At 42.5% G+C, this 24,819-nt stretch overlaps 1 protein-coding gene and 1 non-coding gene across 4 annotated transcripts; one reads left to right on the top strand and one right to left on the bottom strand.

Annotated features, from left to right (window-relative positions):
- The first annotated feature begins 1,081 nt into the window (after window positions 1–1,081).
- On the top strand, window positions 1,082–24,756 carry aak1b (AP2 associated kinase 1b). Of its 3 annotated transcripts, none has more exons than XM_058411549.1 (21): window positions 1,082–2,150; window positions 5,376–5,494; window positions 5,674–5,782; window positions 7,317–7,459; window positions 7,691–7,812; window positions 7,953–8,034; window positions 8,156–8,288; window positions 8,513–8,616; window positions 9,088–9,176; window positions 9,370–9,515; window positions 9,634–9,716; window positions 9,797–10,081; window positions 10,240–10,412; window positions 10,745–11,043; window positions 11,579–11,659; window positions 12,508–12,567; window positions 14,389–14,493; window positions 14,629–14,715; window positions 15,360–15,473; window positions 15,602–15,703; window positions 21,708–24,756. In XM_058411549.1, the coding sequence occupies exons 1-21, from the start codon at window positions 1,997–1,999 to the stop codon at window positions 22,238–22,240; spliced, it is 3,123 nt and encodes a 1,040-aa protein (XP_058267532.1). In that variant the 5' UTR covers window positions 1,082–1,996; the 3' UTR covers window positions 22,241–24,756. The 3 variants fall into 3 exon arrangements, with proteins under 3 accessions (XP_058267532.1, XP_058267533.1, XP_058267534.1); XM_058411550.1 differs by having other exon boundaries at window positions 9,370–9,497; XM_058411551.1 differs by lacking the exon at window positions 21,708–24,756 and adding an exon at window positions 16,209–19,101.
- Window positions 17,932–18,016, bottom strand: trnas-cga (transfer RNA serine (anticodon CGA)). Its single transcript has one exon. It is a non-coding gene; the product is annotated as a tRNA-Ser (tRNA).
- Window positions 24,757–24,819: the final 63 nt, after the last annotated feature.

A 24,819-nucleotide genomic window follows, 5' to 3' on the forward strand; every position in this document is an offset into this window, starting at 1 on the left:
GTTATCTAGAAGGGAGGTGGAGTTTCAGGCATCATCTTTCTCCCAGACTCAACCAGAAACAGAGCTGTGCACCATCTATGAAACTTTCATCCATGATAGAAAAATCCAAGGTTACATCAAACGAAGCTTTGCTAATCAATAAACACCTACTTGGTAAATATGCATGTACATAACATGTTAGATAAAGCTTTTATTGTTATACATATATTGCCAGACGTTTTGGGACACACCTCCAAATCATTGACTTCAGGTGTTGTTTTTCAGGGGTTGGGCTTAGACCCTTACTTCCTGTGAAAGGAACTCTTAATGTTTCAGCTTCATACCAAGACAATTTGGACAATTTCATGCTCCCAACTTTGTGGGAACAGTTTGGGTGCACAGAGTAAGGTCCATAAAGACATGGATGAGTGAGTTTGGTGTGGAGGAACTTCACAGAGTCCTGACCTCAACCTGATAGAACACCTTTGGGATGAATTAAAGCGGAGACTGTGAGCCAGGCCTTCTTGTCCAACATCAGTGCCTGACCTCACAAATGCATTTCTAGAGGAATGGTCAAAAATTCCCATGAACACACTCCTAAACCTTGTGGAAAGCCTTCCCAGAAGAGCTGAAGCTGTTATAGCTGCAAAGGGCGGAACAACTCCATATTACATTCATGTGTGTGTGAGGGCAGACGTCCCAGTTTTGGCCTGGCTCACAGTCTCCTCTCTAATTCATCCCAAATGTGTTCTATCAGGTTGAGGTCAGGATTTTGTCAAGTTCCTCCACACTAAAGATCTTCATGGACCTTGCATTGTGCACTGGTGCGCAGTCATGTTGGAACAGGAAGGGGTCATCCCCAAACTGTTCCCACAAAGTCGGTCCAAAAATGTCTTGGTATGCTGAAGCATTAAGAGTTCCTTTCACTGGAACTAAGGCGCCGAGCCCAACACCTGAATTGAATGATTTGGAGGGTGTCCCAAAACTTTTGGCAATACATTTCCAGACAAGCAAGTTGGAGGGCGTGCCATGATACTGCGCGTGCGCACGAGCTTCACACGTCAACTTCACCGCGTCCCGGCGACCCGGTTGTCACTGCGCATGCGTACGCGGATTGCGTACTGACAGCTAGTATTTGTCGCTAGATTTGCGACATTGATTTTATTTTTATTTATCTCCCCCTCCCCCGAAAAAGAAATGAAATCTCTTAATCCTAAAAAAATGAACCTTTAGGTTAAAAAATATCCGCGTCTGCCGATGGAAATCGTCAGCGCTGTGTACATATCATTATTTCTTGCTATGATTTGCTCGGGGTAGCTGCACAGGCTAGGCTAAGATGATAGTTGACATCAGTGCGTTTGTATAGCGGGGTTAGCTTAGCTGGTTTGGATTAGCCAGTTTGCGTATTTCTGCTGTCATTTAACGCACGTTAATAAAATAATGTTAGAGATGCGTTATTAGTATTATTATATTGCACCGTGATATGGTGTTTACTCTTGCGTTGCTAGCTGGCTAACTGCGGTCTGTCATCCGTCAGACATAGCGTTAGCAATAACACCGTTAGCTCGCTGAATGACCGAAATTGCAGTCGAGCTGAAATAGGCAAGAAAAACACCTCCAGCTTTCTGTCTCCATCTCACTGGAAATGGTTTAAGGTCGGGAAAAAGATGTGTTCTTGTTTTCCTCAGGGGTTTATCTGAGTGTTTTTATTTTTTTTGCCTGGTTTAAATAGCTAGATATAGCTAACAACAGATAACTGGAAACAGATGTTTGGAGAAGCGTTATTACCATAAATGCTATAATATAAGACGCCGTGAATTATATGTATAGGATTATATAACGCTATAGACACAATGGCTCTCCAGGCCCCTGAGGCAGTCTCAGATTCACATTAGAAGGGGGCTTCAGGTCTATTATCCAGCTCATAAACGCAGCTGGAGCCCTGTGATTTCATTTATTTAGGTTATCTGATAACCCAGTCCGGTCACGATTTGGTGTCTCAGTCAAGAATCTCAGCATGAAGAAGTTCTTTGACTCTCGGAGGGAGCTGGTTAGTGTTGGTCCTGGTTCTGGAGGTGGAGGAGGATCCGGCGGAGTCGGTGGGAACTTCATCGGCCGGACCTTCGTCATCGGACATCATCAGGTCACCGTGGAGGAAACCCTCGCTGAAGGTCAGGATGATCATATGGGGAATGGGGGGGTCACACCTGAGTCCCAAGAAAAAATATGAGCAAGTTCATGATCAGACACATGAACTTGAAATGGAGAAAACTTCAGGATGTGCTGGTATAAAATTATTCGGCGTTACTAGTAAAACGTTGATTATTTCCCAATAACTTTTATTTTAATGTTTAATGTTGGTCTAACTTTTACTGCTTAAATAACGTGTATTTAACCAATTTTAATATTGTGAAATGTCTACAGCTTTGCTCCTGTTCTCACTTACAGCAGTCTTTCCCTCCACCAGCACTGCTTTTTTCCTGTCTTTTGAAAAGAACTGTAGCAGTCTGTATGCTGAAGACTTTCCCATGATGGAAAAACCTTCGCCCCTTTGTGACTCACCGAAACCAGAGACTCCATAACCCAACCATCTCCTTACAGAATATTTCATCATAGTGATGAGACATCACTTTTAAAACCAGAAAAACTCATCATCCTGGTGAATTAGCTGTTTGGGCAATGATTATGTATTGAAACGATCACAAACCTTTATTTTAGAGTCGGTGCTATGTTCAGAGCTGCAGTTATAGGAAATAAATCAACAGCACTTTGTAATGATAACATTCAGTACAGTGGAGTTATTACTGCTGCTACTGAACATGCTTGTTGTAGAAACTGTGATCATCGACTTACGCTCCCGTGCAAAAGTTTGTGTATCTTATAGTTGTGTCGATGTTTTATATCTTTCTCTAACCTCCTTTTCATCTGAGAATCTTTAAAAATCAGGGCTTCTCAAATATTTTCTATCTATTTCTATCTATCTATTTCCAGAGTTTTCAAGACCCCTAATCATTTTTAAGAACAGTAAGGAGGCTGTACCATCTTATTCATATGTTTAAGAACATTTTATTCCTTTTTATTTACAGGTTTCGTATCATCTAGAGTTGGATTGATCACATCTGCAGTTATGATTATTTAAAGTTAATATTATTTCTTTTTTTGCTATCGAGACCTTAAACGAAACCCTGTTCATTTCAAGTGTAGTCGTACAGCTATGATAACTAAATATTAGCCCTTAACTTTAAAGCTGATGGTAATCTCAGTGACGGTCATGTGACATAAAATGCGGAAACCCACACACACACTCCTGTATATGGCCTCAGTTCATCAGGATGGGTTTTCTCTGTTGATTTTCATGTAGATGAACGTCCAATATTTTCCCTTCAGCTAGTCATTTTTTTCTCGGTCTCGATTGGGATTGTCTTTTAATTGCAATGGAGTTATGTAATGTGTCCGTAAGGCGATTAATCTCACAGTTTAAATCCTCTTGAAACATCACCCCACTTCTTTCCGCCCGCTCGTTGTCGAAATGCTGTACTGATTACGTTTCCATCTGAATTCAATCCCACCACAGCTGTTTTTATTACTCCACTCGTTAACCGCCGATCAGTCATTTTACTTGACAAGAATAGTATTATTATTATTGATTACTACAGCGTTTACAGTTTTATTTAAAGCCGTGTGAGCGGTCCCGTTCGTTTAACAGACCAATTCAGGAAGCAAGACTTTTCTCTTATTTTCTTTTCACTTCTTCACGCCTGAGCATGGGTTAATTGAGACGTGATTATCCTAATATACAGCATGCAGCTTAACATCTTCAATAGAAGCCGTTTTTAACAGGATTTTTGGTTCCTCTGTGCTGAAAGGTCACTCAAGGCTTTGTGGTAACATATTCAGCTCGATCAATCTGCATAGGAGAAACAATCACGGTATATATATTCGAGTGTGTCCTCAAATAACTGTTCATTTCATGGTTATTGTTATGTTATACAGTAGGTGCTCGTTGTAGGGCTTCTGGCTGTGTGCCTTAGTAGGTCACATGACCAGAACATCAGCATCTATCAGCTTTACCTGTGCTGAGAGATTGCTCTAAAATCAGCAGAGTCCTGTCTTCTCTAGTGTTTCATTTAGATTTGACTGTTCTGTGTTTTAAACTTGATGTAAATTCAGAATGTATACACCGATCAGGCATAACATTATGACCACCCGCCTAATATTGTGTTGGTCCTGCTTTTGCCGCCAAAACAGCCCTGACCCGTCAAGGCATGGACTCCACTAGATACCTGAAGGTGTGCTGTGGTATCTGGAACCAAGATCCTGTGAGGCCCCACCTCACAATTTAAAGGATGCTTTTGATAGATACTGACCACTGCAGACCAGGAACACCCCACGAGAGCTGCAGTTTTGGAGATGCTCAGATCCAGTGGTCTAGCCATCACAATTTGGTCCTTGTCAAACTCGCTCAAATCCTTACGCTTGTCCATTTTTCCTGCTTCTAACGCATCAACTTTGAGGACAAAATGTTCACTTGCTGCTTAATATATCCCACCCACTAACAGGTGAGGAGATAATCAGTGTTATTCACTTCACCTGAAGAGGTGTTTGATTATAGAAATGTGCAGACAAAGCTGTCTACTGGCACACAAACCGGTCGCACTGTCTTCGTGAGATGGAAAGTTTGGCTCACAATGATGCCAGAGCCATCCATTGTCTGTGTTCCCTCAAGGATAGCAGTCTCTCTCTCTCTCTCTCTCTCTCTCTCTCAAGCCACTTAACTTCCTGTCCTGTGAAAATGGCATCAACACATGGAACAATGCTGCCCTTTTATTAAGGCACTTCACTGGGATTTTAAAGTTATGGTGCTGGATGTTTGTCTTTAAGGCTCCATATTAGTTCATTCATCTGTCCTCTGAGCTTCTCTGGACAGCCACATGGGAGCGCTGTTGAAACTCGATAAGGTTTCAGTGCCAGTGGCCAGAAGATTGTGTACAAGTACAAATCCAGGGCTTTGACCTGAAGTGACACGACATGCCTTGCAATTTGACTGAAAAGCTGCACTGCCCAATGCATTACATGACGATTAGTTTTGCATCAATATAATGACATGTGACTTGGCTTAAACTGAGCTTTACCAGCTCCTCAGCCAAAAACACTTTGTGTCATGGCTACCCTATGCTGTATCTGCATCACACAACTGACTGTACATGACCGTAGAAAGGACAATATTCATAATCACACTCTCCGGTGTTTATAATTATCTATAATCACACTCTCCGGGGTCACCCAATTGAGGATGGGTTCCTTTATGAGTCTGGTTCCTAGGACTGCAATTTGAATTGAATTGTATTGAATAATGAAACAGAAGGATGAGTCTGAGTTCCTGGTGTTTTACGCAGGTGGATTTGCCATCGTGTTTTTGGTCCGGACCAATCAGGGTGTCCGATGTGCGCTGAAGAGGATGTACGTGAATAACGAACACGACCTGCAGGTGTGTCGCCGAGAAATACAAATCATGGTGAGTGTATTTTTCTAAACATTGCAGCTCTCAGCATTTGAAGGTTGTCAGTATTTGTAATGATAGTAATATATACCTACATTATTATTATTTTATACTCCTTATGTCTCTGAAGCGTAATTGTAATGTTGACTACCAAGAGGAACAGCTATAATGGCTGTGTGTGTGTGTGCATGCAGAGGGATCTCTCAGGCCATAAGAACATCGTGGGCTACGTGGATTCTAGCGTGACGGCTGTAGGAAGCGGTGACGTTTGGGAGGTTCTTATCCTCATGGACGTATGTAAAGGTAAGCGTTCTAAACACACACATATTATATCTTGATCTTCTTCAGACTTAGCCAGGTTTCAGGTTACTTATCCATCCATCATCTATACCCACTTTATTCCTAGTTAGGGTCACGGGGAGCCTATCCCAGCACACATTGGGCGATAAGCAGGAGTATAGTCTGGACAGGTCGCTAGTCCATCACAGGGTCACACTCACTCCTATGGACAATGTAGAATCACCAATCAACCTAATGTACATGTTTTTGGATTGTGGGAGGAAACCGGAGTAAACTCACGCAGGCACGGGGAGAACATGCAAACTCCACACATAAAGGCCCCTGCCTGTTCGAACCCTGGACTTTCTCGCTGTGCCTACACTAAGCCACCGTGCTGCCCCTAGGTTACTAATATGAATGTTAATTCATAGTGCAAAGTCTCAGCAAGAAAAGACTGAATTCGCTCTAGTTTTAAAGATCTGTTTAATACACGCACAAGAGTGCTAGACTATTACACTGTTTTTATCGGCTGCAGTTGTACAAGTGAGCCACAGGGAGGCAGTCACACCTCACACACAGTGCTGTTCATCATGACCTGTTTTCAATTCTCATTGCCGCACATGCATGTTTATGAGCAAGGAAAATAAGATTATCAAACTGAGCCAAACTTTTACACACACATGCATACACCAGGCTTTTTTTTTTTTTTTTAAGCTGTCCAGTTTGGGTGAGTCTGTGCCCAGTGCGAACCCGGATTCCTGTTCTGGGCCTACAGGAGTAGAAAGCGACATGATCGCCATGTCATGCATCCTGAGATCCTTTTCTGCTTTCTGGTGGCTTATTTGAGTTACTGTTAGCTTGAAGCAGTCTGGACATTCTCTTCTGACCCCTCTCTCATCAACATGGCGTGTCCATTCGCAGAACTACCGCTCATTGTGCAAACTCTAGCATGGAAATCTCAGAAGGTCAGCAGCTTTTGAAACACTCGAACCAGGACCGTGCCATGCTCAGGGTCATCGAGATCACATTCTCATGTTTGATGCGAACATTAATTGAACCTGTAAGTGCATGATTTTTATGCACTGAGCTTCTGACACATAATTGGATAATTGAATGAATGAGAAGCTGTAGAGATGTTCCTCTTAGTGTGTGTGTGTGTGTGTTTGTGTGTGTTGGATCATGCAAAAGATAAAATACTGTAGAATTAGCACAGGCATTTCTGGTGCCCTTTGCTTACTCGTGTTTGTTTGATTGCTCTCACTGAACTTTCCAGAAGCTTCCCTTTCATTTTAAAATCGCCAGACGTTACCCAAAAACAGGCACAAGGTGAAAGCGATTATATGATTTTATTTTGTCTGTGTTTATGAACGCGTCTGCAAACCTTTCCGTCAGTAGACAACAGCAAATTCCTGACAACATGTGCGCAGTCGAACTCATCCGAATCTCGTGTCTCCCATTCGGAAATGTATTTATATCCAATCAAATGCTATTTGGATGTCTAAATCTGGGACACCCACCGTGCTATTATGTGCTTGTGTGTGTGTGTGTGTGTGTGTAGGCGGTCAGGTGGTGAATCTGATGAACCAGCGTCTGCAGACGGGATTCACAGAGACAGAAGTGTTGCAGATTTTCTGTGATACGTGTGAAGCTGTAGCTCAACTGCACCAATGTAAAACTCCCATAATCCATCGGGACCTGAAGGTATACACACACACACGCACACAAAAACCATCAAGTACATCCCAAAAAGGGCATATATCAACATATCAGTACAAAACTCCCATAATCCACCAGGACATGAACACACACACAATCATATTTAATATAAAAGTATATTGCATATTTGGATGACCACCAGTTATTAAAAGGGGTGTATGTATATGGAGTGTAAATATCATGACCTGTGGTGTTTCGTGTGTGTGTGTGTTTCAGGTGGAGAACATCCTGTTGCACGATCAGGGTCATTATGTACTGTGCGATTTCGGCAGCGCTACCAAGAAGTTCCAAAACCCCCAGAGTGATGGAGTGACAGTTGTGGAAGAAGAGATCAAAAAGTACTTCCATCTCTCCTCTGCTATCACTTCCTCTACTTCCTCTATATTTTTCCTTTCTTTCTTTCATCTTATACCTGGAAAAGACAGAGAAGATTAATGCTGAGTATGTTCACATATGCTGCGATTGTGTGTGTGTATAGGTACACCACTCTCTCATACCGAGCTCCTGAGATGGTGAACCTGTATAACGGTAAACTTATCACAACCAAAGCAGATATCTGGGTCAGTATATGAGATTTCATATATGCCTACTTACTTGAATCTGATCTAACGTATAATGACGTGTTTTGTTCATTTCACTAGTAGGTTTGTTTGAAAGTAAGTGTGTGTGTGTGTGATGCAGGCTCTGGGCTGCTTGCTGTATAAGCTGTGCTTTTTCTCGTTGCCCTTCGGAGAGAGTCAGGTGGCTATATGTGACGGGAGCTTCACCATCCCGGATAACTCGCGGTATTCCTACGACATGCACTGTCTGATCCGTGAGTGTCTCCGTTCACGCTACAGAGAATGTTGGGAATGATGTGGGAATCCAGCCTCCATTAATGAGACATACATAAACACTCTTTCAATCCTGTCCTACTGTAACAACAAGGGGATAGAAGCACTAACACAGTTTCTCAGCTATGGTTGTGGGTGATTCTTTCTACATCTTCTGATGCCCTTTCTTTCTTCCCCTCTCTGCTGGTGTGTGGTTCTGGATCAGGCTACATGCTGGAGCCGGATCCGGATAAACGGCCTGATATCTATCAGGTGTCTCACTTTGCTTTCCGACTCGCTCGACGTGAATGTCCTGTCCAAAACACACAGGTCAGTCTGTCTGTCTGTCTGTCTCTCAGTCTCTCACACGCTCTCTTTCACGATTTCATGATTTAAATCTCAAAGGTGAAGAAAAGATGATGCACTTCCTTTCTGTCTAGTTGCCTTGAATGCAAGTTCATCACATACTAGTTGGTATTCAAATTACCCAGCATTCAATCGGTATATTTCCATTAGGAAAGGTTTACACTTTAGTCTGAAAGATTTTTTAAAATCTAAATTGTAAAAGAGGAAAGAAGAAGCAGCGTCCTGAGACAGAAACCTCTAGATCTGTCTCACTGCTAAATGCTAGATTCTTGAATACTAAGGCTTAGCTGAAGGGAATTGCTAATGGAATAGAATCAGCTTGTGGTGGCTAGTGGTCGTTTTTCCACAGTCATCCTTTTTTTTTTTTACCCGTCCTTATTTAGGAAGGCTTGTAAATGAGCAGAGAATTTATACCCATGATGATTTTCCCCCCAGAATTCCCCTCTTCCCAACAAGCTCCCTGAGCCAATAAGAGCAAGTGAGGCAGCAGCAGCAAAGAAGAGCCAAACACAGACCAAGGCCAGGTAAACGGCTCTTAGTTCTGCTTCAGATTATCTGTATTTCTTTATTTCTAGCATATTGCTCAATTTATGCCGTTATTGCATGTTTATTCTTTTTTATTTATTTTGTTTTAACCGGCTAGCACGAAACTGGTCGGCGTCACTGAACCAAACAATGGCTTTTCTGATGCAAGTTTTGTGTGTGCATGTGTGTTAGGCTTACAGATCCAATTCCAACTACTGAGACATCCATCACGCCACGTCAGAGGCCCAAAGCTGCTCAGGCTCAGCCAATAGGAGGCGTCCTGCAGATCCAACCTGCTGCACTCACACCACGCAAGAGAGGTACACCTATACACTCAGGTACTCACACCTCTCATACACTCCAGACATAAAGCATACAATGTAAACCTTCAGGCAAACACACGTATCTTTCAACAACCGACGTTTCCAAACTCTCTCACTCTTTCTGTGTCTTTAGCTGTGAGCGTGAATTTAGCTCAGCCAGCTGCGGCGCTGCAGTCCCAGATCACACACTCCTCTAACCAGCCTCAGCACAAACAGGTCAGTGTGTGTTTTATCTTACATTCATACAGAAAGCAGTTCCTGACTCAAGATATTGAGTATCTGTTTGCGTATCACAGCCTGTGCAGCCAATCCCAGTCTCGACACCCGTATCCGGAAGTGTAACTCCGCCAGTGACAAGCCCCGCCCCTCTAGCAACAACTCCTGCTCCTCAGAAAACCACACCCACTCCGTCAAGTCCGGTTCCACCTACTGCTCCAGCTCGTAGTGCCAAGCGCAAACAACAACAACAGCAGCAGCAGCAGCCACCACCACAACAACAAAAACAGCCACCTCTTGCAGCACAGCCACTTGAAGCCACACCTACACCCACGCCCCCTGTCCAGCCCACTGCTGGGGAAATGGTAATCATCAGCAAGACATATTAAATTAGCAAGTACCTGCCTTGTTGTAAATAGTTTCTCTCTAATGGTTCATTATACCGGTGAGACATAAAAAAAAAAAAAAATGTGTTCAAGCATGCATTCTTTGTCATTTTTTAAAAATTTTAATCCCTTTCCAGCCTACCACTTTGGGCCTCTCCCAAACCCCGCCCTCTTCCCCACGGACCCAGAAGGCAGGGCATAGACGCATCCAGAGTGATGTCACCCACAGTGCAATGGTTGGTGTGTCTGCAAGCCAGTCAACGCAGCAGCTACAGGCCGCTACAGCCGAGGCGAACCTCAACAAATCCAAGTAACAACCGCTCCGTAATGCTTCATACATCCGTGTTTCATAACATACAATTATTTGCGACTTTCTCCATTCAAAGTTAAAGTGTGAGATGATTGATATAGCTAGCTTGCAGAGTAGTCAATGCAGACTGCTGCCAGTGAAGTGACATTAGGTAGATGTAGCCATGGGAATGGTTTTTTGGTGAAATAATTAGTACTGTAATGAAAAATAAATGAAAATGACAGACAAATAAGTTTGTAAATATCTGGGTATATTGGTTTCATGGCCTTCTCACAACAACTGTACCTCTCATGCACATGCTTGAGTAGCTGATCTGTATATTCACCCTGCAGGTCAGCCAGCGCCACTCCATCCAACTCGCCACAGTCTTCCCAGCAGAGTGTGTATGAATCTGGTCAGCAGTGTGGAGCCACCACTTCCATCCCAAATCTTCTCACCACTTCTGCTCAAAGTCTTGCCACCTCTTCTGCCCCAAGTCTGAGCACACCTACTGCTCCGAGCCTTGGCACCACAGCTGCTTCGAGTCTCAGTGCCCTGGACCAGCCGTCCTGGAACCCCTTCGGAGACGACAACTTCTCCAAACTGACTGCTGAGGAACTGCTTAACAAAAACTTCAGCAAACTCTCCAAAGGTAATAATCAGTGCCCTCAAAAACTTTGACTCTTATTCAGTCTTTCTTTTGAATCTCTTGAAGATTTAGGTCCCAGCATTATTTATTGAAATGCAGTGGTTTTTCCAAACATAAAGAAAAAACATTCAGCCGTGTCTTTTCTGGTCTCCCTGAAGTGAGTCACAGCTGTACTCCTCACATGACCAGCCCGTACCCATGGTCAAATATTATGATTCTCACACGGGTCCTTAAAACCAAAGCTTTAAATCCACACAGTTTTCATGTGGCTCTGGCTCTAAATTTATACTCGACTCAGCAAAAAGCTTGCTTCTGTTGGACAGCAAATCTATCCCATTGAGCACAAGCGATAAAAATGAGATGAATCAAGAGAAACCTCGCTGAACGTAGCAGTTCAGAAGAGTAGTAGGTATAAGGAATGATGGTTTAAGGAATAAATAAAGTATGAAACGTTAGTAAAACATTACATGAAAGAAATAACTGTAATGTGTGTGTGTGTGTGTGTAAAGAACTGAAAATGATGTGTGTGTGTGTGCAGAAACTGCAGAGCCTCCGAGCATTTGCACAGAGGAACTTCTCCCTGGACTGGACTCTGTTGAACCCATTACTCAGCCTTCAGGTACTCAGACACACACACACAGATTCACTTGAAGCATTTGGTTCCACATGGTTCATGTTAAACCAAACCCTTCACGTCCTGTTCACACACTGTGCGCTAAATAAAAACAATGCTTAGCTGTGCATGTATACTGTATTTGTTTCATCTTAGGCTGTAAAGAGGAAAGGATGGTTTTCATTTGCACTTTGATGTTACATCACAATGTTTGGCATCAGAGGTTGTATAGCACATGGCGCAATGACTAAGAGGTGACAAGCTTCAGAAAGCGTATAGATGTGTTTCCCAGATGATCTCGTCAGCTGACACACGCACACTTTTCAGTGACGCTGACCGTCTACTTGCCAGCTCCATGACTTAATCTAAATTACTCATGGCTTTCAGTGGATTTTTTGTTTTCTGTTTCTGCACCCTATGAACTGTAGCTAATTCTCGCATGTACGTCATCGACCTTTTATTCACTTTAAAGACAGCTGAACATTTACATTTAAATATCCAATACGTATATGAGCTCTGACTTTAAGAGGTGGCTTTCTTTTATCAGTAGGATCACAGCTGCAGTGCATGTGTGTGTATGTTTACCAGCAGGATAGGAAGTGTGTGAATATATATTTGTGTTCGTGAGAACAGGCGCGGGTGCGAGAGATCGAGGAGGCATAAGGCCTGCATACATCAAGTGTCGCACATACTAAACGGATATGATGTGCTTCAAAAAGTTGTCTCGTCCTCGGATAAACTTGCACTCTTGATTTATATACCTGCAGCCTAAGAACGTGACGAAAACTGATATCAAAGCTCTAGAGTATTAGAATAAATACTATAAAAGTGAAACTGTCTCTCTCTCTGCTCAGCTGAACGACCTGCTGATATTCTGGGCTTGGATTCAGGTGCCGATTTACTGGCAGTACCAGGTGAGTTCATCCAGAGAAATCTAGAAAGTAGAAACACACGCAACGAAAAATGTCACAGTAACGTCTATCCCTCCCGTCTGAGACGTGAAAGTCAGGGCAAGAATAATAAGAAAATGTGATTAAATGAGCCGCATGTGTCTGACCCAGATTTGAGTTCCATTGCTGGTTTTAATGCAGCTCTGCTTACTTTTTTATTGCTTGAGTCCCTTTAGACATTAAGGGTGCGGGGTTATTACTAGATCTACATATGTGTGTTAAATTGGAGTTAGATGAGAATTTGTCAGGTGATAGACGAAAGTTCTACAAAAGTTCACATTCGCCTAGGTTAAAGGAGAACAAAAATCCACAAATAATTTCCTCACCCCCTTGTCATCCAAGATGTTCATGTCTTTCTTTCTTCAGTCGTAAAGAAATGATGTTTTGTGAGGAAAACGTTTCCTCCATATAGTGGACTTCAATGGTGCAGTTCTTCCAAAATGCAGTTTAAATGCAGCTTCATAAGGCTCTAAAAGCTGTGGAAGAAGGGTCTTATTTCTTAAAATTGTATACTTTTTAACCACAAAAGCTCGTCTAAAACTAACTAACTGGGACGCGCGTCCATGACGCTACGTAATCACGTCGGAATGTCACGCGTGATGTAGGAGGAACTACAGACCCAGTGTTTAGGGAGTGGTGGCTCAGTGGTGAAGGCACTGAGTCAGTGATCAGAAGGTCGAGGTTCAAGCCTTCAAAATGCCAACATCGTTGGTCCCTTGAGCAATGCCCTTAACCCCACCTGCTCCAGGGGCGCCGTACCATGGCTTGAGCCTGCACTCTGACCCCACCTTAATAATAAATTGAGATATGCGAAAACCTTTGGGATGAATAAAGTATCTATCTAGAAGGAGGACCGCTCCGAAGTGGAATTTTGTGGTTAAAAAGTAGAAAATCTAAGAAAATGACCGATCGTTTTGCTAGATAAGACACGGCTGGGATCATGTAGAGCCCGTTGAAGCTGCACTTAAACTGCATTATGGAAGGTCAAACTCGCGGGCACCATTGAAGTCCACTATATGGAGGAAAAGCCTGAAATGTTTTCCTCAAAAAACATCATTTCTTTACGACTGAAGAAAGAAAGACATGAACATCTTGGATGACAAGGGGGCGAGGGAATTATTTGTAGATTTTCGTTCTGGAAGTGAACTTCTCCTTTAAAGACATTTCATGTTACATTTATCGTGTAATGTCCTTTAAGGTATCTCCTTCATTTACATAAGAGAATCAGTTCAAAAGAATATCGAAGAGGCAGATTTATTTACTATATCAGATATTTAGCAGGTCAGAAGTTCACATGCACTTTGTTCGGGTTTGGTGCCACGCTGCCTGAGGTTCAGGATGAACTTGAATTAAACATCTTGAGGTAGACTCTCCATAAATATCCTTCCCACAATAGCTTGCTGGAATTTTCGCTCACACAGAAGCGTCTGAAAGTCATTACATTAATTTCTAGAAATCATCCAGACCGTTTAAAGAGACGTTCTGCATTTGATCCAGCGCATTTCTGACACAGTGAATTAAAGTGAAATGCGTCTGCCCGGCTAACTGATCGTTTTAAAATGTGTACGAAGAAACGCGAGGAGAATGGAATTCTTTGACCTCAGCCAAAGATATGTTAGATGGATGTTAGGTAAAGGTTCAGTGGTTGTTAGATGAGGGTTAGATGGATGTTAGATGAATGTTAGGTAAAGGTTCAGTGATTGTCCGATTTCTAATCACATTGTGGTGCTGAAAGCAGAATGACAGTCGGTGCTTGTCTCATTTTTTCCCCCCATCTCTGTACAGAAAAGCTAATAGAAGGTCTCAAGTCTCCAGACGCATCTCTCATGCTGCCGGACCTCCTGTCCATGTCTGACCCATTTGGCAGTTCTGTAGAGGACATGAGAGATGGTAATATGCACATATCACACACATGTATACCTCTAACACTACACTGGCTTTGATTGTGTAGGCTAAATTAAGTGTATATAAAATACATAGTAAAAACCCTCTCTCTCTCTTTCTCTCTCACACACACACACACAGGAAGTGCTGAGGTGTGTGTGGACTCTCTGATTCCTGGACTAGAGGCTCCTCAGGTTCATCCTGTCCAGACAGACGCAGTAAGGACAGGTGAGACTCATTCACTAAAATAAAGCAAGCTTTCTGGCTTTATGGAGTTTGTTAGGAGAACTTGGATTCTCAGTATATTCAAGTTCATCCTCATCATCATTCACTTTCAGCTCAGTGATTAAACAAATTATTGCCAGAATCTAATTTGTGTGGAGGTTGGAGGTGATCAGTAAGTTGTTAAAATTAGAAAATTGAGAAGATTAAGAAACCCTGGCTGTAAAAGAAGGCAGTTTCCATCTAAACAAATGAGATGTGTGTGAGGGATAAGTATGAGATATGCCACATCCCATGACAAAGTAGAAATATTTGTATGTGTATATATATATATATATATATATATATATATATATATATATATATGACATTTATTGTATATATTTAATTTATATGTATATTTATTAATATATACTGTTTTAAAGAATAATTGAACATATATAGTATATGCAGTATGCTATATTTAAGTTCTTTAACTGCCCTTGACCCCCCCCTCACACACACACACATTTGTTCTCTCTCTCTCTCTCTCTCTCTCTCTCTCACACACACATACTTGTTCTCTCTCTCTCTCTCTCTCTCTCTCTCTCTTTCTCTTTCTGTCTCTCTCTCTTCCTTTCTCTATCTCTCTCTCCTCTCTCTCTTTCTAGACACTTTGAGTGGAGAAGACTCTCTACTGGGCAGTCCTTTCTCCTCTGGCCCCGCCCCCTGTCTAGATGAATTTGCACCCTTGTCCGGAGGATCTGTCCACCACAGCACGACAGGTGCAACTGCTCACTATTTCATGATCACGTGGTTGTTGGTTATCACTTCGATATCAACCCATTGTTTCTGACATCCCACCAACATAATTCCTCAACTCCCCAATGTCGCTGCTTTGCTTCCTCTCCAGACTCGACATGCCTGATCTCTGGCTTTGAGCCGCCGGGTTCGGACAAAAGCGCAGATGACGAGTTCGACCCGATCCCAGTGCTTGTCTCCAAAACCTCTCAAGGTAAAGAGAGCACTGCTGTGTTTCCAATGTCTCTCTCTGTTTTTCTTTTTTTCTTTTTTTTTTTATCTACATGGACATGTAGCACACTAGCGTAGCAAATGGTGTGTGAGATCAAATTAGACCAAAGGAAAACACTTGTGCAAGAACCTTGTAATTACTCGAACGCTCTAGAACTTTCTCTACTCCATATGCTGTCTGATCTGATTACGAACTCAAAAAGTTTCCAGATATCAGTTGATTAAAGTGCTTTGTCCTGGAGAACTGTTCTTTAATGATTTTACCTCTCTCTGCCCTCCTTTCCTTTGTCCTACTGCTTTCTTTTTTTCTTTTTTTCCCCTGCCCTCCTTCCTAACGCTAATGCCTGCTTTTAAATTATTTTTTTAATGTTATGTTTTTGTTTTTTTCTTCTTTCTTTTCCTTCCTTCTTCCCTCTCTCCCATTCTTTCCGCCGCTTGTTTCTTTTCTTGCTTTACCCCACCCGATTTGTCCCCACCCCTCTCTTTAGGCTCTTCCCACAGCGCTACTGGCTCTGACTCCAGTTTGCCCAGTTTGGCTTGTTCACTGCTGCTGGTGGATCAGCTCATCGACCTGTAGAGCTCAACGCTGTCTGTCTAACTCTCTCACTTCATTCCTCCCTCCCTCCCTCCCTCCCTCATTTATCTATCTATCCATCCATCCGTCCATATGTTCATCCATCCATCCCTCTGTCTGTCTAACTGCTTTGCTTTCAGCTTCCATCCTGCTGCTCACGATTTTATCACAATCCTCTGCTGAGATGTTTGTTTGTTTATTTATTTATTTATTTCATTCTCATTTTGAGGTTCATCGCTTCTCCATTCATGTTGAACTTTTTTTTTTCCGTCCGTTCGTCATTCTTTTGTCACAACCGGCTTGAATGTGTGTGTGTGTGTGATGCGTGTCACCTCATTGATTAGAAAGACATTTATATCTTATCTCAGACTTGCACTGCACTTTGTAGTTTCTATTATTTTTTATGTTAAATCTTTTGTTTTTTGTTTTTATTTAATACTATTTATATATTTATTTTATATATTTTTTTTCTTTTATCTTATTTCTCTCTCTTTTTTTCTTTGCTTTTTTCTCTCTCTTTTTTTTCTTTGCTTTTTTCTCTCTCATTTTTTTCCTTTTCCCTTTTTAATTTTATTTTTTGGCTCTATCTTTGTCATGTTTTTTTTTTTTTCCCCAATTTCTTTGTCTTTAGATCAGTTCTGATTTCTTTCATTTTTTCCTCTTCTCATTCTTTACTTTTTTTTCCTTATTATTTATTCCTTCTCTCTTGTTCTGTCTTACTCTTTCCCATTCTTCTGTCTCTCAGTATTTTATTTTTTTATTATTATTTATTCATTCTTATCGTTCTTATCTTTCTTTCTCTTCTCACCTGCTCATGCACTCATTTCCCTACGTTTCCACATAGTCCACCCCCTCTCCCCCTTCTCACTGATGTAAATAAGTTTTGTGTGTGTGTGTGTGTGTGTGTGAAGCTCTAAGTGTAAATGAGCAGTGTATCTGCGCTGTATGCAGTGATGTGTGTAAAGAGAGTCTTACTGTCGTTACTGTAGTGATATTATAGAATTATTATAGACTTTAACGAGATCTTTCCTGTATGCCTAATTAAGATTCTATGTGAATATGAATAGAGCGTTAGTGACCGAGTGTGCGTGAGATATAAACATATGTATATGAGTCATAGATTATTCCGAAGAATTCTTTATATCTTTATGTTTTGTGTGTTGAATAGGCATGTGCCGATAACCGATTATACGATATATTGTCAGGCAATATTGTTACCATGGACACGATATCGGCTCCCCTAGGTAGGCAGCATTCGGAAAGTGAAATAAGGCTAATAAGTCTTACTTCTTATATTTTGGACTTTAGTGCAGTGCTCAGATCTCCATATTAGAGCCCTAATAGCAATATTAGAGTGATGTGAGGCCAATTCTTCCCTCTTTATATGGGGAAGAATTTACTGCATTAGAGAGAGCAGTAACACCGACCAACATGCCAAGTGTAGTGGCGTAATATTCTCTTCTCTTCTGCATGTGTTACTGTCAGCTTAGTTATCAATCCAGCTTCGCTTCATCGGTCAGTCACTCCGTTATTCACTTAGTAACTGACAGTCCCAATGAGTCTCTCATTCATTCAGTCACATAGTAAGATAGATATTTTAATGATCCCATGAGGGAAATTCTTGAAAATTCACGTCACGCTGTGAGCAGGGTTCGAACCTGCACGGGGAAGCCCCATTGGATTTCGAGTCCAACGCCTTAACCACTCGGCCATCACGTCAGTCCATTACTCCCTCATTAAGTTATTCACCCTGTCACTTGTTCAGTCACTTAGTGGCCATCTCAGTCACACACTCAGTCTTTCAGTCACATAGTAAGTCACTCAGTCCGCTCCTCACTCGTTAAGTTATTCACTCTGCCAGTCTCACTGAGTCACATAGTAAGACAGACAGATAGTCCTGATGCTCACTCATCAGTCAGATTCATACTTTAATGATTCCATGAGGGCAAAATTCTTGAAAATTCACATCACGCTGCGAGTAGGGTTCGAACCTGTGCAGGGAAACCCCATTGGATTTTGAGTCTAACGCCTTAACCACTCAGCCGTCACAGCTAGACAGCTATTTAGTTAGTTAGTTAGTCCATTACTCACTCATTAACTTAGGCACTCAGTCACTGTCAGTCTCACAAAGTCACTCGTTCATTCAGCTTTTCAGTCTCATAATAAGACTTTCAGTCAGTCCTTTACTCACTCATTCATAACTCAAGTTATTCACTCTGTCAGTTACTCAGTCACTGTCAGCCTCACAGAGTCACTCACTCAGTCACATAGTAAGTCAGTAAATCAGTCAGTCCATTACTCACCCATTAAGTTATTCAGTCAATCAGTTGGTCAGTCACTCAGTCACTGTCAGTCTCACTGAGTCAGTCCGTCTTTCAGTGACATAGTAAGTCACCGAGTCAGTCAGTCTGTTACTCATTAATTTATTCACTCTGTCAGTTACACTCACTCAGTAAGTCAGTCATCCGGTCATTCACTCACTCATTTTGTCACTCAGTCAATCTTGTTTTCACTTACTCACTGAGCAAATCGATTGGAGTCTATATATTAATATGGGCCTGATATGGAGATCAGCACTGAACACGTCCCTGAACACCAGAACAAGACGCTGCCTAGTGGAGACATCAACGTTTATACATGGAGTCTGTTTTTGTTTTCTTCTTCAGTATTGTGATGATCTCGCAAAGCCATGATATGAAGTTTAGCAATGATCGCGAAAATGAAGATGGAATATTGGCACACGCCTGGTGTTTCTGAGACCCGTGTGTTTATGCGAATGTGGAAAATATTTGTTTGAGTTTCCTGGAGTCTGACTTCTACTTCCGCAGCAATTCTGTATGTGTGTGTTTGTGTGTGTGTGAGAGAGAAAAGACAGAAGGATCTAGACCTAGACAAATATGTGTGTATTTAATAATGACATGCTGATGCCTACAAACACACACGCATATCTCAGCATGACAGTGTTTCAGATTACTGTTTTACATTAAGACATACTTGTGACAAACATTTCAGTCAGGCCTCAGTGTGTGTGTGTGTGTGTGTGTGTTCTCTTTGAGATGGCAATTCTAAGAGTTGGGTCCAGTATAAACACGTTTGCTAAAAGCACAATCTCTCTCCATCCTATTTTAATCCTCTCTCTCTTTTTTCCCCTCTCTATCTCTTCCTAACTGCCAGACTCAGCTCCTTTCTTTCTTTCTTTCTTTCTTTCTTTCTTTCTTTCTTTCTTTCTTTCTTTCTTTCTTTCTTTCTTTCTTTCTTTCTTTCTTTCTTTCTGTCTCTCTCTCTCTCTCTCTCTCTCTCTCTCTCTAGCTGTCTTCTTCCTTCTTTATCTTCTCATGTCCTATCCTCTTCCCCTTATTTCTCTTCCTACTGTATGTTTCATCTTCCTCGCCCTCCATCCTCCTTTGTCCTCAACAAACCAGGTGAACCATTCCCTGAGCGATGCTGAACCGTACTCCGACACCTTAATCGCCGGCCGAGCCGCTAATCGCAAAAGCGCTATCGATCGATTATATAAATGTGAATGACCGTGTTGAGTGTTTGCCTGTCCAAACGGTTCCCTCTGCTGTAGTGTGCACGGATCATTCCAGAACCTCAGGCGCTCAAGCTCCATCCTTGATTTAGCGTTCCCTTTTTTTTCCCCCCCTGATCAAGCCTGAGCTCATATCTCCCCGCTGTGTACAGTCGCGTGTAGGAAACGGCGCTAACCCCTATGCAATCTCAGTGTTTCAGCGTAGAACACACCGCCGTCCTTCAGTCCGTCCTTGCAGTCGCAGTTCAGACTCGTGTATTTGTGCAGAGCAGAAGTCGCCCACAATTCCTTTTACGCGCTCGGATGTTGTTGTTTTTTTTTTGTTGTTGTTTTTTTTGTTTTCGATTGGGGTTCGAATCGTCACCGTAGCAAAATCCCGAACCCGCCCGTTAGAACGGAGACGACTCCATGTGCACCTTCTATATTTTTGTCTAAAAGAGAATAAAAACAAAGAAAGCGTGTTCAATAAACATGTACATGTGAAACGGAATGGTTTAGTTGTGTTCATTAGCTCTCACTGTTCTCACTCTGCAGCATGAAAACACTACACGAGGTATTACTCCTATTTTATTCATTCAGCAACAATACGTATTGAGGTTCATCTTTCGTCCCTGAGGTCTTCATCAGTCATGTTGTGTTAGCTATAAACACCAGTCATCCCCCTCACTAGTCTCTCTTTTCACTCTCTTCATTGAAGTTGATGAGACAAACAGTGCAGCTTGTCAAGTTACCAAGAAACCCCAAAGCACTATATCCTGAAGCTTTTCCTGAGTCAGCATTCCCTCAGATTCATGCAAATCACTGAGACTTTACTATATCAACGATTACACACATCTCTTTGATTAGCACACTTGACTCGCAGCACCAGGGTTGGGGGTTTCAATTCCTGCTTCTGGTTTTCGCCAGGTACTCCAACTTCCTCCACCAGTCCAAGGCCTGGCTGATTGGCATCTCTAAATTATCTCTTGTTAGTTATGTGTGATTGTCATTTGCGCCCTGCAATCCAGGGTGAGACAGACTCCAGGTTTCCTGTCACCCTGTGTAGGATAAGCAGTACAGAATATAGATGGATGGATTTCACAAACGTAGAGTGGAAGGGAGTCTCATATTACTGTTTATTTACATATGAAAACTGTATCTAGCCATGATGGAAGGATCACACCAACAGTGCAGACAAGAAATCACTAACAATCTCTAAAAATGGCTGCCTCGTCTTCTCCAGGTAAGATTTATTTCACCGTCTTTTTTTTTTTTTTTTTTTTAAAAATCCATGACCAGCAAATCACGTGCTACTATATAAGAGCATCTGCCTTAAAGTGTGTAGTTCTATCAGTACTGTTTGTGATAAAGAGAATATTTTATGCATCATGGAAGTGATGAAATATAGATATATCTGTCATCCAGCGGTTTTCTTCAGCTCAGCTCAGCTCATACACATGCAGTCTCCTAGGAAAAACGGAGTGTGTCGTGATTAGCCGACTCTCCTGCTCTTCTGCACGTCTTCGGGCACCTTCAGGATTCAGATCCCAGTTTCCTTTCACATCTAATAGAATAGTTCTTTTTCTCTTGTAGCCCAGGTTTTAATCAGTGTGTGACTCGTATCTGCCCGATCAGGACTTCTTCAGTTATATGAGCTCAGTTGTGTAACTGCAGGACAGTATGTTTACATGTTCAGGATCATGCTACAGGTCACATCCTGTGTGAACTCCAGGCTCATTTGAAAGCTCTTGAAGGAGAATTTTTTAAATAGCATCTGAGCAGATGGCGTACTCTGTGACTTAGGATAATAAGTGCTAAGGTTCTGTAGAATGATACCTTGTTGAATATCGTACTTTACTAGTCGACTGATTATTTCCTGTTGTCTTCTTGTGCTGTGTGCAGGTGAGCCAATCAGCATGAACGGTTACGTACCTGATGCTGAGGAACGAGACGAAGAGAAGGAGGAAGCTTTCACTAGCGTCCCCTCCGTGGATGTTTTCTCCCTCGCTCCTTTCCCTTCCAGGCAGCAAGACGTTTTCCTCCAGGCTCCGTTTGGGCCGCGTAAAAATGTTTCCGTGCCGCAGCAGCCGATTACAGCGAACTATGCGTTATCCAATGCTGGACAGCAGCCAATCACGCCACACAGTGCCGGCCCACGTCCAATCACGGGGCACCATGCTGTCGCCGCTGTCGGGCAGCACCCAATCAACATGCCCCATGTAGCACACCATGTCTTTTCCAGTGTCAAAGAGCAGCCAGTGACAGCGCACCGTGTAGTGTCCAGTGTGGGACAGCAGCCAATCACAGCGCACCGTGTTGTGTCCAGTGTGGGACAGCAAGCTGCGGTTGGCTCTGTCTCTGTTGGGCCACTTTATTCCTGGACTTTAGACGTCAGAACATCAGTTCATCCCAGGTATCATCAGGAGAAGCCTTAACGTCCTACACACAGTGTGTTTCTATCCAGATATTTTCCAAAGCCATGTGAGCTAGCAAAGATTTGCAGGCGTAAAGGCCTGTTTACAGCAAACATGAATCAACTGAATTATGGTGTTTGTTTTACAGAGATGGTGCCAGCTGGAGCGCTCGGTTCTCTCCGAAATCACGTGTTTGTTTGTTTTTTTTTAGTGTATCAGGATATATATGCGACATGTTCAGACAGACATCATATCAACATGTCAGGTTCGAGAGTTTCCGTGATTCTCTGACATCATCAGCATTAAGTCGTGTTTGTGTAAATGTGTTTTAAAGGGAATGCTGTGGAAGTGATTATTACCAGGTACCTGACTACATAAACAGAAGCGTACAGTTCAGGTACAGTGATGTAGGACGTGTAGGAGGCCACGACTACCTTCTTCCTCTCTGCAGCACTTTATTTCCTCTCTACGTCTCATGTAAACCTCCAGATCTAAAGGATTGCGAGTATTTATGCAGTTTTAGAAATAGCGCCTCTAGTATACTTCTTTTTTCCGACAGGTTTTTATCGCTTATCCGCATTAACCACAGCAGTATTTAGACCTATACTCAACGTCAAAATGAAGGAGAATTTGAAGGATCATATTAAACTTGAAAATAAAAATTCGAAGGTAAAATGTAAAAACACATTTCATTATTAATCTGCGTCTTTAACCACAAAGCTGCCTTTCATCATAATGTCATGCAAAAACACAGGAATGTTTCTTTCTGATTGCAAATCCAGCTCCCCTGGCTACACCCTTCAGCTCTCATGAACCATTCCCCTGGTTCCACCCCTCAGCTCTCTTAAAGCATTCCCTGGCCCCACCCCTCAGCTCTCCTGAGCCATTACCCTGACCCTGACCCTTAGCTCTCCTGAGCCATTACCCTGGCCCCGCCCTTCATCTCTCCTAGGCCATTCCATTGGCCCACCTCTCAGTTCTCCTGAACCATTCCCCCGGCCCCACCCTTCAGCTCTCCTTAACCATTCCCTGGGCTCTACCCTTCAACTTTCCTGAGCCATTCCCTTGGATCTGCCATTCAGCTCTCCTGAACCATTACCCTGGCCCCGCCCTTCATCTCTCCTAGGCCATTCCCCTGGCATCACTCCTCAACTCTTGGTATCTATTCTTTTGGTCCCACCCCCTAATATATCTCAAGCCATTCTCTGGCCTCCTGCTTCAGTTTTTCAGCATCATTACACTGACCCCGCCCCTCAACACTTGGTAGCTATTTTTCCAGATCCACCTCCTAATCTGCCTGAATCCTCCCTGGCCCCATCCCTCAGTACTTACAGCATCATTCTCCTGGCCTCACCCCTCAGTACTACAGCTTCATTCTCCTGGCCCCACCCCTCACTACTACAGCATCATTCTCCTGGCCCCACCCCTCAGTACTACAGCATCATTCTCTTGACCCCACCCCTCAGTACTACAGCATCATTCTCCTGGCCCTAACCCTCAGTACTACAGCATCATACTTCTAGCCCCACCCCTCAGTACTGCAGCATCATTCTCATGGCCCCATCCCTCATAACTACAGCATTATTCTCCTGGCCCCACCCCTCAACTCTTTGTAACTATTCCTCTGGACACACCTCCTCAATATTCTGGAGCCTTAGCTCCACTCCATATTTGCCTGGAGCCAATCCCCTGTCCCCGCCTCTCAGCTTTCTGGAGCCATTTAGCTTTATAACTGTAATATAGGTACTGTACTCTTAAAATTCATCAGCAATCTTTCAAATCTGGTTCGTGAACTTAAGAAAACCAATTCATAAGATTATCTTTCACTGTCATTTATATATATATGTGAATATTTAAGTAGGATAAAATTACATCTCAGATGTAACCAAGCTTCACATTCAGTTCTGTAGTATCAATGTCTCATTAACGTGCTTTGCAAAAGAAAGCTCTGTAAATCAAAATGCAAGCAGGAAAATTCAATGTATTCTGCAAACTACTTAAACTACATGAATGCAGTAATGTCAGCGATTGCAAGAGAAGACGGCAGGAGTTCAGATGTTAAATAAGGCAGAGCAGGAAGAGTGGGGAAAGCAGTGAGAACACCATTCAAGGTGTAATGTTGAGATAATGCCAAGTTATATAGCTCTTTTTTGAACTTCTAGGATTTTTATATCTTCATTTTTTTTGCCTTCAATTTTATCAGATTGTCAAGTTTGTCAGAGAACGGATTATTATTATTATTTTTTGTAAACATGAAGTTGCTGTACTGTTTAAAGACGGAGGGGTATTCTGAATTGCTTCTGTGAGGCTTCACTCCTGCTTCTCCTGCATCGTTCATTGGCAGCGTATACATCTCCCGTCAGGGTCTGCTGGCTTTCCGAAATGTTCCGCTTCCACTCTCGCGTCACTTACGGTTTAAGTGTCTCAGAGTGAAAGCTGCTGCATCAGCACAGGCTCGAAAGGACGTCGATTCCTTTCACACATAATGGAGTAAACGCACCGATCCAAGATCATTAATAAAACGAAACTGCTAATCACTTATGTGTGTCCGTCCACGTGTCTGTCTCTGTCTCTTTATGCATGCCTGTATATCAGTTTAT

This window comes from Hemibagrus wyckioides, linkage group LG16 (genome assembly GCF_019097595.1).
Source record: "Hemibagrus wyckioides isolate EC202008001 linkage group LG16, SWU_Hwy_1.0, whole genome shotgun sequence".
NCBI lineage: Eukaryota > Metazoa > Chordata > Actinopteri > Siluriformes > Bagridae > Hemibagrus > Hemibagrus wyckioides.

Coding starts and splice junctions, on each gene's coding strand:
- aak1b (XM_058411549.1), top strand. CDS start 1,997: ATGAAGAAGTTCTTTGACTCTCGGAGGGAGCTGGTTAGTGTTGGTCCT. Junction 11,044..11,578: donor CTTCAGCAAACTCTCCAAAG/GTAATAATCAGT, acceptor GTGTGTGTGCAG/AAACTGCAGAGCCTCCGAGC. Junction 14,716..15,359: donor GACAGACGCAGTAAGGACAG/GTGAGACTCATT, acceptor CTCTCTTTCTAG/ACACTTTGAGTGGAGAAGAC.